We start from the raw sequence: 15,549 nt of genomic DNA on the forward strand, positions 1-15,549 counted from the left end.
GTCAGCTCTTCTGTTTGGGATTTTTCTTTTATTCTAGGAAGGAACCGAATGAAGTTGGATGATTTCATCAGCTGGATTATATTCAGCCCTTCTTTAGGTAGGAAATCTTGAAGCATAGTTGTTAAGTCATTTGCTCAAAAATGAAGCAACAAATTTTGATAGTTGGGTGAAATTGAAACAAACATTTGATGCTTGGTTTATTATTTACTCTCTAAGAAGAGCCATTCCCAACCTTTATGAAACCAACCTTCACTTCTGTTAAAGGAAAAAAAAAAGGAAAAAATAATGTAGTTTTCCACATTTTTTCCACATTTCTCTAGATCTGGCTCTTCTTCACACACATCTACTTTCTAGGATGCCTTTAACACTTCTTCAGAGCATGCAGCAGAGACTTGCTTCCATAGTATATTTATTTGGCTCAAAATTTTGTCTTTAATACGCTCACTGCCTTGTAACTGCCTCATCAAAATCTTACTAGATGGGAATTGTGACTCGAGGATATTTTACACACAAAATGTCGTGAAATATGCATTTAGGGACAAATCTGTTGCATTCATTTGCTGGATAATAAAATCAGGCACATTCAGGTAAATCCAAGTGCTTTTATTTATGAGCATTTCACTGAAACTTTATAAAACACAAATCCATATGCAGGAACCCAAGAAGACAACTAACGGTGTTTCCATTCAAAGTTGTAAAAGGTTGGGTTGCAAATCAATTTCTGGTACATTTAGTGTTTCATCACAGTCTAAATGATACCTTGAAACTGTTGGGTTTGATCTGCCTTTGCCTCTTGTTTATTGACCTGAAGTGGGGAAAGCTTGGATATTGCAATTCTTCTGCAAAGAGCTGTTCAGCAAATATCTGGCTCTGTTACAGGTCCCTAGTTTTCTCTGTAAGAAAAACTTAAAGTAAATGCTTTGAGTACTCATCCTTTATATATTTAAAAAAAATACTAATTTTCTGTTACTGCATTCAAAATAAAGAGCTATAAACATATAAAGACAAAGGAACTTTTAGTTTTCAGATTCAGACATGGAAATTACTAGTATCATTAATGTCTGATACCATTATGTCTCTCGCTGGCAGCTGGTGCTGTGGACTGTTCTCCTTTTCTACTCAACTAAGTGGTAAGTTTTGTAGCATAATTGCCACTGAAGTCCTGCAAGTCCAGCTGCTGTCACTAGACAAAACTTTTACCTGCTCTGAAAATGCTTTACTGAAGCTGAGATGTGCTATGTTGGGCCATAAGCTCAGGGCACAGTGACATTCTCCAGGCTGCAGATCCAAATATCCGCCCTACGAGATGCACAGCAAACGTCAGTCCTGGGAAGGAAGCCTCTCCTACCTAGATACAGACATCTGTTGTACAAAGCATATTTATTTGAGCCTGCTGTAAAGAACTGGGATCTCCTCCTAAGCCTCACAAAATCTCAGCTTTGTGGTTTTCCCATCCAGTTTCACTGAAATTTTAGCTAAATTCTGGACTTGCTTTTTCTGCAGTTCTAAATTTTCTGAACCTTCTGTTAGGGTAATGCAATAGTTACTCTGAAATCACCTTCAGAGAACTTGTCCTACATCTTACAACACTGTGCATCATCATAAGCCAAAAAAAAGGCTGGTGAAGCACAGGAAGTGTATAGATATTTGACTCTCAGAACACACTTTTTCTTTCTTGGTTTGGGATAGATTAAATTTAGGTCCGGCATTTTCTTGGGAGTTCTGACTGGTTAATCACACTGTCTGTCCCAAGAACGCTATTATTTTCTCACGTCTACGAGATGGAAATTGCCTGCTAACTAAATGGAGATAAGCCAAAACCTTTTTCTCAAGGATATCTCCATTGGCTTCCATCCTCAGCCTGTCACTTCACTCCCAGTTATTTCCTTGTAAAAAATGGCCAGGGCTTCCATAAGCGTTGAAATGTTACCTTCCTGTCCTCCTGACTGCAGGCAATCTAGTAGTCGTCTAGCACAGTCTACTTCCATCCATGCCTTTTATTCCAAAAACGTCTCTCTTCCTTTCAGTTGATGAAGTAACGAGAACATGATGCTGGGCTCACAGAAATGTTGAAGAAAAGTTTCAGAAAGGGTTGCTTCACCACTGTAGGGCAGCATATGACAGCGCAGCTCACGCTCTGCTGCAGTTCAGGCGGTGGTGTGTATCTTCTGCACTGAAATTTGAAGTGCAGTAAGCCCTTCAGCTGGTACAGTGACCACACTTGAACAAGGACTGCGTCTCTTGACGATCTTGAGAACTTATTTCTGAACAGGTCTTTTTGGCCTTTACTACCAAGTGATTTCATGGACTTTACTACCAAGTGATTTTCATGGAAGACTATGTAATTTCTTTTTACTGTTTTTCAGTTAGAAACTCAATGAGAATAAAGGACTTTTTAAATAACCAATCAGCAATACTCTTGGCTGCCCTCCAAAGTCCAGAACACACCTTCACCCTCCCTTTTCTCAGAGTTTAACTCTTACACAACTGAAGAACAGGAGTCGATCTGAAGAGGGACAGAGGGACTCCGTTTCCCTCTCAGGGTCTCCATTTCAGGAATGCCCATCTCCTTGCCTAGGGTCAGATGGTATGATCAGTTTTCATTTTAGCCTTATCCCCTCTTCATTCGCCTGTAATGTCCACGTCCCTCCCTTTGCTGGGGGCCCTCTGGGCCAGTTGCCTTCGCTCAGCCCCCCAGCTCGGCCATCTCCTGCGGACCCTCTCTCAGCACCGGCAGGACAGGCGATGCTGGGATCCCGAGGTGAGTCCCACCACTGCCCTGGGCACCCAGCTTCGTGTCCCGGGTGACAAATCCTGCATCAGCTGGTGTGGTGTCAGACGGCCTGCGGGCCTCGGGAACGGGGAGCCTGGCTCAGGCAGCACCGACCTCCCCGCTGCCCAGAAACCGCAATGCCAACAGCCTTGTTTACAGGGACTGCAGCTGGTTTGTTAAGGGTTTTTTAGATCAAAGTCTTCAGGATTTTGTCTTAGGCTAAAAGTAACCTCCCAAAGAATTTGTTTTGCAATGAGAAAAGGCAGAAATGTTCTTTAATGTTACTCTCAGGCAAGTTTTGGGTACACAGAGTTACACCAATGCTGGTCCTAAAACTTTACCTCTAAAATCTGGTCCTGAAAATCTTACCACTTCCATTCCACCAAAGTTACCTTTTCTATTCTTTAACTTTTCCCCCGCCCCCCCACTTGTTAGTTTTTTACTTCTACCATAACGTTCGATCCTTACTATCAGCTTGTCGCTGTTGTTCACCCTCCTCAGGCTCCTCCGCGGGAGGAAGCTGCCGCTGCCAGGAGGGCACCGCGGCCGCTCCGAGCTCTCCCCTGGCAGCCCCGTCTGGCGGCTGCTGCGCGGGGAGCCGCGGGTAGCTGTTGCAGGGTGGGGGGCTTTGCTTCTCAACGTCCCTCAGCTCGTTTTTCGCTCCGACTCTGTGTTTCTCCCTCAGGCTGCGCGCTGCCTCCCCGGCAGGGACTAACAGGGCGTGAACCGCTTGAACGGAGCAGAGCGAACGTCCCCCCCGGGAGCCGCCGCGGGGCCGGCTTTACGTTCCCGCATTTCACTTCTACCCGCCGGCCTTCAGGGATGGCTTCAGCCGCAAGTCCCCAGGCAACGGCTCCGCCGCCGTGAGCCCCAGCGACGAGCAGCGCCCAGGCGTGAGGTAACGGCCGTCCCGCACTCCGCCCCGCCGGCTCCCCTCGCCACGTCCCGGGGCAGGGAATTCCCCCCCGTCCCGGAGCGGCACAGAGGGGACCGCTGTCACCAGCCAGCCTCGCCCCCTCCCCGAGGGCCGCCGCCGCGGCCATCCCCCCCCGCCTCAGCGCGGCCCGGCCCCGGCCCCGGCCCCGCCCGCTCGGCGCCCGCCATTCCGCGGCGCTCCGCCCAGGGGGGGCGGTCGCGGCCTGGTTCCGGCCGTCGCCGCGGCTGTTTCGGGCCGGGCCGGGGCGGGGCGGGAGGAGCCATGGAGGACGCCGATTACTTCGAAGGCAGCGCGGTGGAGTGGGGGGGCGAGGCGGACGGCGGAGCGGTGAGCGCTTGCGGGAGCCTGGGCGGCGGCGCGGGGGTGCCCGGCGGCGCGGCGGGAGCCGGCAGCCCGGTCCGGGGCCTGAAGCGGCCTGTGAGGGGAACGCCCGCCCTCCGCCTCCCGAGGGACGGCGCCCGGTGGTCCCGGAGCTCCGGGGAGCCGCGTCCGGGGCTCCCAGCTGAGGCGGGAAGGGCCGAGGGTGAAGGCGGGCGGGGAGGTCTTCCCGGGGAGGGGGGACTTGGGGGGTTTAAAAAGGAGGAAAACAATCGCGAGGCGGTGCCTGGCTTTACGCCTTCTCCGTTAGGAAGTCGTGTTTGTCTGGGGAGGAGGTGGCTCGCTGCGGTGAACTGAGGGGCGCGAGTTTCTGTGGGCAAAAATAGCCTAAATATGGGGGTATGGGGGGAAACGCGACAAGAAGGGTGGCTGACGTGACTGTGCTTACAAATAGCAAGATGATGAGGATGGAGAAGGAGAAGATGATGCTGAAGTCCAGCAAGAATGCCTGAAGAAATTTTCAACCCCGGACTATATAATGGAGCCGTCTATATTTAACACCTTAAAGAGGTGAGCGTAATCTTATGTGTGTTATAGGTACAGCGTTACTGCTTTGTATGGAAGTGTGTGTGAGCATGGAGAAGTGATGCTATTATTCTCCCGTTGTTTAGAGTTCAGTTCGGTTTGTTTTTTTTTTTTTAATATAACTTTCAAATTGTTCTTTTCCAATCCCTTCATCAGATATTTCCAAGCAGGAGGTTCTCCAGAGAATGTTATCCAGCTCCTCTCTGAAAACTACACTGCAGTGGCACAGACTGTAAATTTGCTGGCCGAGTGGCTCATTCAAACAGGTACGATAAGCGATACAGTGTGATTCGGGTCTACAGTCTTTCCTTTGTCAGAAATATCTGGATTGGTGGCAAATTTGATCACACTCAGGAAGTAGATCGTGAAGTTGTCATCCTGTATGTGTACACGACTACATTCTTCATAATAAAATGTTTATTCTGCTCAGAGAAGAAGTGAAGTAATCTTTTGATGAACACTTCGAAATGTTCCCAAAATGCATTATAAAGGGGAATGTAGTTGAAGCAACAGCTCAAACTATAGTTTCTTTTTGTTTTTATGGACAAGGGCAAGGGTACTGTTATGTAGATGGTGTTAGCAATATTTGATATTTTGTAATAGTGTTATATAATTAATATTGAAAAAAAAATTACCTTATTACTAATGGATCAGTGGCTAGATGGAAGGTTCTCATACAGATGCCTGTATTCTCTGAGACAAGAGTTCTGTATTACCATTCTGCTTATGAATTCTTCGGCAGCTTCTTGCAAGACATGTTCAGCATTATCTTGTGGTATCTTTGTCCCTTAGCTAGTGTAAACGTTACCAGCGGTATTATACTCTGGTCTTAGACATGTAGAACTACTTATTATTACTTTCTGTGTTGTTTTGTAGTACGCTCTCAAAGCTACTGATAGCCAACGTATTACAAGGGTGGACTTTAGTCTGTTAGTAAGGTGGATCTGTGTGCTACCCCTGGTAATCCCTTTTGTGTTTAAGATATGTGCATTTTGGTATGGCACCCAGTAGCAGTCTGTGAGATAACTGGCACTGCTGTTTGCATGGCTGATGCAGAGAGCAAGAGAAAAGGACTCATGTGACCTGCCTGTGATCCTAAACAGTTTGCATTTGGGAAAAAGGTCAAGAATCTGTAAATCTGTCTGTATCGGTGCAGCTTGATAGTAGAACTGATGGCTCTCCTCTCATCTTCTCTGTGTTGATAAATTTCTGAGTAGTTTCTGTTCTCATTGAAAAATTTAAGATGTTGCTGCCATGTTTTATTGGATTGCATCTGCCCAGTTTTTTGTTCCTTCTGTACAGGTGTTGAGCCATTGCAAGTTCAAGAGACTGTAGAAAACCATTTAAAGAGCTTACTTATCAAGCATTTTGACCCTCGGAAAGCAGATTCCATCTTTACAGAGGAAGGAGAGGTGTGCATGGAATCCATGTTGCTATCTCTACATGAGTGGGTCCTACATAGACTCCTTCATCTGATGGAGTAGTAGATGGTGGGGGAAGGGAAACTGTATCTTGGAAGCTTTTTGGTTAAGAAACAACTGGTTTCAGAAAACCAGTGGTTTCTCACTGGAGTCCTCAGAGGCTTAGAGAACTTAGAAACTTTGGCTGCATCCTCCTTTGTAATAAATTCCTGTATAACACCTCGCAGGACTCCTGAGAGGTAAAAGGCTTACTTTTAATGATCTCGATAACGAGATGTTCTTACATTTCTCTCTATTGCTCTAATCTTTTCAGACTCCAGCCTGGCTTGAGCAAATGATAGCACATACTACGTGGAGAGATCTCTTTTACAAGTTGGCAGAAGCCCATCCTGACTGTTTAATGCTTAATTTTACTGTGAAGGTAATATACTCAAGTCTAATAAATGAGAATATCTATAAAGGGCTCATTGTTCTGGCATCAAATATTGGCCACGGTCTTGCCTGTATCTTTTATGTATTCTTGCTAATACTGCTTATTGAAATATCAGAACAGTACAAGTACAGGTTGGTGGGAGGTGTTACAGATTGCAAGTAGTAAGTGTAGTTACCTGGTTTGAAGTACTGTGTTATGGGGTTTTGTTTTGTTTTGTTGGGTTTTTTTTCCTTTGACCTTTATTTGAAAATTCTGGATTTCTGGTGCAGTGGGACATTGCAGTCGGTTTTGTATGTTTCTGTGACAGGGAAAGAATGTTGTGTCTTGCTGTGCTCTGAAATATTTTTATATCATTATGATTTACTTTCTTTTTGCTACATCTTTATTGGTTTCCTTTTCTGTAGTCTAAAAGGTGATTGTGAATTCCAGCAAGTGTATGCTGAGGCAAGTCTTATATTTTGTGTGTTCTTCTAGGCTTGCTAGGATATCTGAAATGTAAATAATACAAGTTTTCTTTCTGCGATGCTTTTGGTTTTATAGCTTATATCTGATGCTGGATATCAAGGGGAAATAACCAGTGTTTCAACAGCATGTCAGCAGCTGGAAGTGTTTTCTAGAGTCCTGCGTACATCTCTGGCAACGATTTTAGATGGAGGAGAAGAGAACCTTGAAAAAAACCTCCCTGAGTTTGCAGTAAGGTTTTTTTGTTGTTGTTGTTTTACGAGGAAAGAAAATAGTATTTGCCTTTATGGTTGGGACATACAAATCATTGTGGGATTGTAGAGAATCTTGACATCTTATCAAGTCTTACAAAATCTTATGAAGAGAAGGTATATTGAGTTCAAAAATAGAAATTTATGCTTTTTGATCATTCTCTGAGCAAGAATTCCTTGGGTTGCTTACATGACGCTTCTTATATTTATGAAACGGATTGTAAAAAGGTGAAGGTAAAACTGTTGTCTTTCACCTTTAATGCAAGTTCTAAAGGTCAGTCTAGTCAGTCCCCTGGCAAATTAAAATAATTCTTTTATCATCCATGTCAGTATGAAAGCTGCCATCTGAATCAACACAGCATGTGTTCTTTGTCGTGAAATAGCATGATGACTTCCGGATGGCTTTGTGCTTGTCTCTTTAAATATTGCAGAGAAAGTACTGGGTGTAAGTAGGATAGTATTTCCGCTCAGTCTTGGTATTTAAGAAACAGAAGTTCTCAGTTTAGCCATTTCTTCTTGCATGATATTGATGCATAGTTGTACTGTGGTTTCCTGTACATTCTTCTCAGCTGTTGGGTTTTTTGTTTTCTTGTTTGTTTGTTTGTTGTTTTTTTTTTTTCTTTTGATTAGTAGATTTCAGTGAAATCTTTGCTGTTGTGGTAGTGTAGTCACAGAAGCAGCATACTTGCTTATTTCTTGTTGGCTGGTAAGGTTTTTGATGTGTGCATTTACAGAAGATGGTGTGCCATGGAGAACACACGTATCTTTTTGCTCAGTCTATGATGTCTATATTGGCTCAAGAAGAGCAAGGAGGGTCAGCTGTCAGACGGATTGCTCAGGAGGTTCAGCGATATGCTCATGAGAAGTAAGTGGCAGTTATATTATTAGTGAAATGTAAGTCATCGGAACTTGTAAACTGCTGCCTTTTGCTCATTCTTGATGACCTTTTACCAGAAAAAGGAGAACTCCTAGCTGCAACAGAGCAATTCTTTTAGCAAGCTTTAATCTGTAGAGCAACGGAAAAGTTCTGTGTCCTGTACTGGGAGGCCTGAACTAAGAAGAGCAAAGAATTGAAGTTTCTGTCTATTAAAAAATATAAGTTTTTATTATTCTGCAGACATTTTCGAAACAAAGAAGGGAAATACAGGCCTATTTCTATAATTACCCAGGATAAGGGCTTCTGCCCGAAGGCATTCCGTTCCATAGGATGTGCCTTGTTGACTCAGTGAGGCTAAAACTAAAATGTCCAATTAAGAAAATAAGTTGCTGTGTTGTTTGTTCATCATCTAGAGGCCATGACGCTAGTCAGATCACTTTAGCGTTGGGTACTGCAGCCTCCTATCCTCGAGCATGTCAGGCTCTTGGTGCGATGTTGTCCAAAGGAGCTCTGAATCCAGCAGATATCACTGTCCTGTTCAAAATGTTTACAAGCATGGACCCACCTCCAGTAGAACTGGTTAGTAGTTGTCTTTCTGTAACCTCTGAAACTTAATTCTATGACAGTAGCACTCAGAAATATCACGTCATGTTGTGTTAAGTGTTGTATCGACACAAAGTAGAAGTTAGCGCTCGGACTCATCCCTGTATGGTTTTAAGTAATGTCTAAATGTGAAACTGTTACTTGCATTCTATTTTGCATTAGCTTCTTGACTGAGGTTTTTTTTTTTTAATCATTCCAGGTTGTCTTTTTAAATATAATTAAATTAATTACAGAACTTTTCAATATGAGATAAAGATGGCAAGGAATTAATTAACATCTTTTAACAAAAAATAATTTTAAAACCCACACAGTTCTGCAGTTTGTTATAAGCAGGCCTAAATGGCACATTTCACACTTCTTACTGCCCCTTTCTAAGGTGGCTTCTGGTAACAAAAGGTGGCATTCAGATGTTTTAGCAATATAGTATGTAACTCTTGTTTCTTTTTTTTTTTGTTGTGTCAAAAGTTAGTTTTCTGAAGAGAACCAATCTAACCTACTCCCATGGGGGGATCTGTTATAATCTCATTCTATGTGAGGTATATCAGATGCAAAAAACTATGTTTTTAGCCACCTCTCGTAATTCTCAGGCTCTAATAACCCATTCATTTTCTTCACAGATTCGAGTACCTGCCTTTCTGGACCTCTTCATGCAGTCGTTGTTTAAGCCAGGGGCTAAGATCAACCAGGACCACAAACATAAATATATTCACATACTGGCATATGCAGCTAGTGTAGTAGAGATGTGGAAAAAGGTAATGTTCAGTTCTGTGAGTGCCATTATTTTTACTGACAGTGGCCTGACTGTGCTGAAGAAAACGTGTGGTCGTGAAGTTGCTCAGTTTAAAATAATGTATTCAGCTTGGTTTACTTATTTTAATATAAATTGAGTCTGGCTTCAACTGAAATGACTGAAAAAATGTAGATCCTGATGATCAAATAGTACCATAAGAGTCTGAGCATACTGAGTACTTTTGCTCTTGTCCCCCACCTCCCTCCAAAGGTTGTCAGCAGCAGTTCTGTGCTACTAGAACCATATCTGCTTTTTCAGAGGAAGAGGAATTTAATTCTATGAAGTGGATAAAGTAATTATTCGGGAATTAAATAAAGCAGACATCCTTCAGCTCATTGATAACGAGTTCTTCTGAAACTTGCATTTGAGTCTAAATTTTGAAAAATACGGTGTAATCATAGGCTTATTGCAGGTTACAACTCCTTTCCTTAAATAACCAAAGACATCTGGTACATTCACAACTCCTGCATTCAAGCTTTGTGATTTTTCAGAACAAGAGAGTCAGCATAAACAAGGATGAACTCAAGTCAACTTCAAAAGCCATCGAAACTGTTCACAACCTGTGTTGCAATGAGAACAAAGGAGCATCAGAGCTGGTTGCAGAACTGAGCACTCTCTATCAGTGCATCAGGTGAGCAGAGAGACTGGTCCTGAGCCTCAGCTGTTGGAAGGAAAGTGTTATTTAGGAGAGGCAGTAATGCTGAAAGGAAAGCCTTTGTGAGCTACTCTGTGAGAGCATCCTCACTGTAGCATATGGGAAGATGTGGTCTGAAAACAGCTTTCAGAATTGTGCATCTATCTCTTTGGAATGTCTCTCGTGAGGACATAAATTCTGGCTTTCACTGACAATTTGTCCTCCTTGGGTCACAGAACGTGCTTTTCTCTGCCATTGGAAAAAAGTGACAGATTACTTTGTCCTCCTAATAGAGCTTTTCTAGCAATAGATGTTTCATTTCTTCTCCTCTTAATAGTATGAAATAGCAGATAATTGAATAAACTGGAACAAACTTGGAGTGTACATGAATTTTGTTGCCTTTTTTTTGCATTTTCTGCTGAGCTGAGAATGTCTTTGTAGAAAGAATTTTCCTCCAGCTTTTCTGGTTTCTTTTTCTTATTGATGAAAACTACTCTTGACGTGCTGGCAGCTTTTCAAGCAAAACTTTTTGAGCTTTATTAATTCTGCTGTAAGTTAAACTGAAACTCTAGCAACTGTTAGAATTGACTGAAAGATGACCTTTTTTTTTAATTTACTGGGAGTTTGGTTTGGTTTGGGGTTGTTTGATTTGATTTGGGGTTTTTGTTTAGTTTGGGGTTTTTTTTTTGTTGGTGGTGGGGTTTTTTTGTGCTCCTGTGCTGGAGTGATCTCGTCTTCTGTAGGTTCCCTGTGGTGGCAATGGGTGTGTTAAAGTGGGTGGATTGGACAGTGTCGGAACCACGATACTTCCAGCTGCAGACTGATCACACTCCGGTTCATCTGGCATTACTGGATGAGGTAAAAGTGTGTATAAGATCTTACTGGAGAGCAAAAACAGTTTTGATGCTTGTTAACTGGAGTTACATTCCATTCACTGAATGCCTGTCATTTGTAGTGTCAATAAATATACAGGGAGGGATCTGTTTCTGTTGGGAGTTAATTGTTTGGTTTTGTCAGCTCAGCATTATTTACACTAGGAAGACTTAGGCATCAAAGTAAGAAATGGTGGAATACTTTTCTAAAAGAATTTACATCTGGCACTGAACATCAATGTAAACTTCTTTAATAAGAGTGGTGCATTGGTTTTTAAATTGAAGTTCTGATGTTCTTACTTTTCTGTCTTGTTTGCAGATCAGTACATGCCATCAGCTGCTTCATCCGCAAGTTCTACAACTTCTTGTCAAGCTCTTTGAAACAGAACATTCACAGCTCGATGTCATGGAGCAGGTGATTCTCAAAGGATTCGGTATTTGTGTTCCTTCACATTAGTTATGCTTATTCAAGATAACTGCTTTTGCTGTCAGAGCAGTTTTTCGAGTTTAATTGAGGAATATGATCATGGTTAAAATACAACATAGCAGTTCTTGAATTAGTAAGAAAGAGCAATAAAAAAATGTACATTTTCAAGAGGAAGTTCTAATCTGTTGGTTCTCTCTCCCCCACCCCCCCATCAGTTGGAATTAAAGAAGACTCTCTTGGATAGAATGGTGCACTTACTCAGTCGAGGATATGTCCTGCCTGTTGTCAGCTATATCCGCAAATGCCTGGAGAAGCTAGATACAGATATCTCTCTCATCAGATACTTTGTTACAGAGGTCAGCAGCAAAAATTGTGTTTACTAACATAGAGAAATAATATTATCAGTTGTATGCGTTTGGGTACTGAATCAGCTTGCCTCAGATCAAAAAATATTTCAAGATACAAGATCAGGTTCTGAGTAATATATGTAATATCAGCATTCAGCACAGTGTGATTTAGTCCTACCGACTCCTGACTTCTGAAAGTGTTAAGGTACTGGATAGAGTACCACAAGAATAGATAACTGATTACTTGTATGGAGAACAAGAGGTCTTAAAAGTGCAACTACTTGTACGCTTTCAAGATAAGAGTGTTGTGACTTAAATGTTGTCCCAACCACTCATCTAACTGGAAGAATAATCCAGTTTTGTCTGCTGTTTCAGGTGCTGGATGTGATTGCTCCTCCGTATACCTCAGACTTTGTACAGCTTTTTCTTCCAATCTTGGAGAATGAAAGTATTGCAGGTACTATTAAAACAGAAGGTGAACATGATCCTGTCACCGAGTTTATAGGTAAGTTGCATTTATTCCTTGCATACCTGCTTCCTTTTTTATTTGTTACAATTTGAAAATGATGTTTAGGAGGAGGGTTGCTAAAATAGGAATGCCTGCTAGATATTTTCACAGATCACTTTCCTTTTAGGGGCCTGTGTTTAGCAATTTTCCTTTAATCAAGAATCTCTGGGTAGTAGTGAGGAACTTGGAGACAAGTACTGCTTTTTGAGAACTAGCACTGCAATAAGGAAAGGATAGGAAGGGAGGTAGTCTGTCATAATACACTCCTGTCCTAAAACAAAAACATCTATCCAGACCCTACAATCCTAATTATTTACATAACGCAGAAATCCACGTGCAAACACATAAATCAGAGTAATGTACTGAACACTTATTTCCGTTTTTTTTTTTTTTCTTCCTCTCTTTTAAGCTCATTGTAAATCTAACTTCATTATGATGAACTAAGCAGTGGAAAAGTATCAAGAAAGCAGAGCACATGATCACTACTTTGCCATACTCTCCACCAGTAAGGTTCTATAACTGGTCAACACAGCAGGGGAAAAAAAAAAAGCCAACAAAACCAACAAACCCAAAACAAGTAAGAAAGGGCATTTGACTGACTTGCATGGTGACCTTCAGCTTCCTCTCAGAGGACTGTTAATGTACTTTGGAGAATGGAATAATGAGGGATTTTCTGTTGTTACACAGATCAGTATAAATCTGAATATTCTGAAGGGGGTAGCAGGAGAGAAACAGTTATTTCAAAGAATGTTATTTTGGTTACTTACAGAATTTGTTACTGATTCTTTGTGTAATATACAAAACCTGAGGAATGGGGAGGGTAGTTCCTACTAAAATCACTTTGCACATAGTTCTCTGAAGACTAAATCTTGAATGCTCTAGGTTTTGGTGTTGCGAGTTGGTTAAAAAAAAAAAAAAGGAATTTGTGTGATCAGCTCTGTGCTGCAGAGAAGCCACAATGCCTCTTTCTCACCTTTGAGTTACATTAGAATTCCAAATATCCTACATATTTACTGCTATGGAAAAAAAAAAAAAAAGGTTTTGTGTAACAGAAGTGGAGTTGTAAGAATCAAGGTTAGTTTTGTATTAACAGAGGAATTCTATGTGAGTGTGTTATCTTTCAGAATCTATTTTTTGTTAAATAGATGCATCAGCTGTTACTGGTAAGTTTCATTACCATGTCAGAATTCTACTGCTGTCCAGGAAGATGAATGTGTGCAGAAACTTCAGTACTGCTTGTTGTGGCTTGGTTTTTATACTTATCTCTCCTCTGTCCTGGTTGATGCCAAACAGTGGGGGATATACCCAAGATTATAATTTACCTTTAAATAAAGGTCTTTTCCAGAGATTTGTTTCAAAGTTTCTTTAAGACCACTCTTTCTTTCTGTTTATCGGGCTGTTTTTTTCTTCGTACAGGCAAATACTGTTTGTTTCAAAGTGAGGGGTAGAGACAAGCCCACTGTGCTTTTCCAAGCACATCTGTTTTCTGAAGAACCTGCTATTTAAGAGATGGTGACATTTTAAGTCCCAACTGGATGTAAATTTAAAAAGGAAATCGCTTTGTTGTTCTCTGTTGTCAGTGATTTGTGAAAGGAAACTCTAAGCTACCATGATAATTCCCGAGGCAGCAGCCCACTGTATAGATTCTTAACTCCTTGTAAAAGGGAGTGCATCCTCCCTTTCCTCAGCTGCTGCCTTACATACATGCTCCACCGTGACAGAGCTTACCATCAGAGCACTTGGAATGCTCTTATCAACTCAAAGTACAGCCTGAAAAGGACAAAACTTGTTTCTGCAGAAGCTGTTCTGAACTTCTTTGCCTGTTTTTGAATAGAAGATGTACTATCATTCCAGCTGCCTCTCACCACTTAAACTTGCATGAAACCTACTTTTCATAGTATTTTAAGTAGAATTAGCATACATCCTTGGCTTTTTGTAGCCCCTGGCTTCCTTTCTTTGCGGACTTAACTACAGAAACAGTTAACCCTATAGAGGTTTGTTGTAGGATGTAGCCTGGAGGCCCCATTCCTGGAGACATTCAAGGCCAGGTTGGACAGGGCTCTGAGTAGCCTGGTCTAGTTGAAGATGTCCCTGCTCACTGGGCGGGGGGGGGGGGGGGGCGGGCTAGATGACTTCTAAAGGTCCCTTCCAACCCAAAGTACTCTATGATTCTATGATCTTTTAGTAGTAGCCAAGAGCAGTTTGTTCCTGTCTCCACTGCAACTTTGCCATCTGGTCAAAGTATACTTTTGTTTTCCTCTGTTCAAGCTTGGTATCACTTCCTCTGAACACTTAAGTTCCTCTGCACTTATCCATGTAGATGATTTTTAACTACTTAAAACTTCCATGATGCTGCAGTCAGTACTGTTACACTACCGTGTGTGTTTGTATATCAGTGGAACTTAAGTTGTAGCAGGTACTGCAGCTTGGCAGAACTGATCCTTATTTGCACTATGGAGTCATTTTGCTCTAGTAAAGCAAAGCCAAGGAGACAGATGGAATTCTGTCTTTTGCCTAGACTTACATGTGTGTTATTGTCTTTCATGCTTAAGGGATGAATGGTGGATGGGAGAGATAAACACCTCATGATTAGCGTATGATTCTTGTATGTAGGAAGTCAAAATTAGGCCCACATCAGCCAGAAATGTCAGTCCCTGAAGTCTCCTAGCCTACTGGAATATGGCCTAACCTCAGGTCTAAAACATGTTCTCATTGCCATCGTACGGAAAGCTGTTCTGTCTGGAACCTGAAAGATCAGAATAGCACAACCACCTCAGCTTCATCCTAGGCACTAGCAGTCTTTCTTACTCTTTTAGGGGCGTTCACTGTCTGCCAAGTATAACTTATCTTCTGATTATGAGCAAACTTTTTTCTTTCACAGACAAACCCAAGGTAAGCTGCAGAAACTACCAACTGGGAGGTGGCAGATAATGGAGACCATTTGTGGAAAGACTCTTTTTTTTTCCTCCTCTGCACCACTAAAAAGCTTTAACTTACAGGTCTGAGTGAGGCATAATTCATAGGTCAGTTCAATTTATGGCAGGTTTGGGAGATGGACATTTAAAAGTGGTGTTCTACAACATCTGAATGTCTCTTCTTTCCTGTGCTTGTTGAAGGTGGATGCTTCTGTGTGGCTTGTTTCTTAATCTCCAGTGTGGGCAGAGGTAGTGTAATTTCACTTGAATTGTTGCTTGAACCATCATAGCGGGTGAACAACACAGTCCATAAAGCATCTCTTTCACAAGAGGAGAGTCCAGTACCATTCTGGGTATGCTCAGGGTAGCTCATCTGCCACATGAGACTGCTTGTTA

At 42.1% G+C, this 15,549-nt stretch overlaps 1 protein-coding gene across 2 annotated transcripts; it reads left to right on the forward strand.

The window, feature by feature from the left end:
- The first annotated feature begins 3,931 nt into the window (after window positions 1–3,931).
- On the forward strand, window positions 3,932–13,603 carry NELFCD (negative elongation factor complex member C/D). Of its 2 annotated transcripts, XM_075438326.1 has the most exons (15): window positions 3,932–4,037; window positions 4,483–4,598; window positions 4,770–4,879; window positions 5,916–6,025; window positions 6,348–6,455; window positions 7,008–7,160; window positions 7,915–8,045; window positions 8,471–8,636; window positions 9,278–9,412; window positions 9,942–10,081; window positions 10,828–10,942; window positions 11,276–11,371; window positions 11,599–11,739; window positions 12,106–12,235; window positions 12,648–13,603. In XM_075438326.1, the coding sequence occupies exons 1-15, from the start codon at window positions 3,972–3,974 to the stop codon at window positions 12,680–12,682; spliced, it is 1,752 nt and encodes a 583-aa protein (XP_075294441.1). In that variant the 5' UTR covers window positions 3,932–3,971; the 3' UTR covers window positions 12,683–13,603. The 2 variants fall into 2 exon arrangements, with proteins under 2 accessions (XP_075294441.1, XP_075294440.1); XM_075438325.1 differs by lacking the exon at window positions 12,648–13,603 and having other exon boundaries at window positions 12,106–12,618.
- Window positions 13,604–15,549: the final 1,946 nt, after the last annotated feature.

Source organism: Opisthocomus hoazin, chromosome 18 (genome assembly GCF_030867145.1).
Source record: "Opisthocomus hoazin isolate bOpiHoa1 chromosome 18, bOpiHoa1.hap1, whole genome shotgun sequence".
In the NCBI taxonomy this organism is placed as follows: domain Eukaryota; kingdom Metazoa; phylum Chordata; class Aves; order Opisthocomiformes; family Opisthocomidae; genus Opisthocomus; species Opisthocomus hoazin.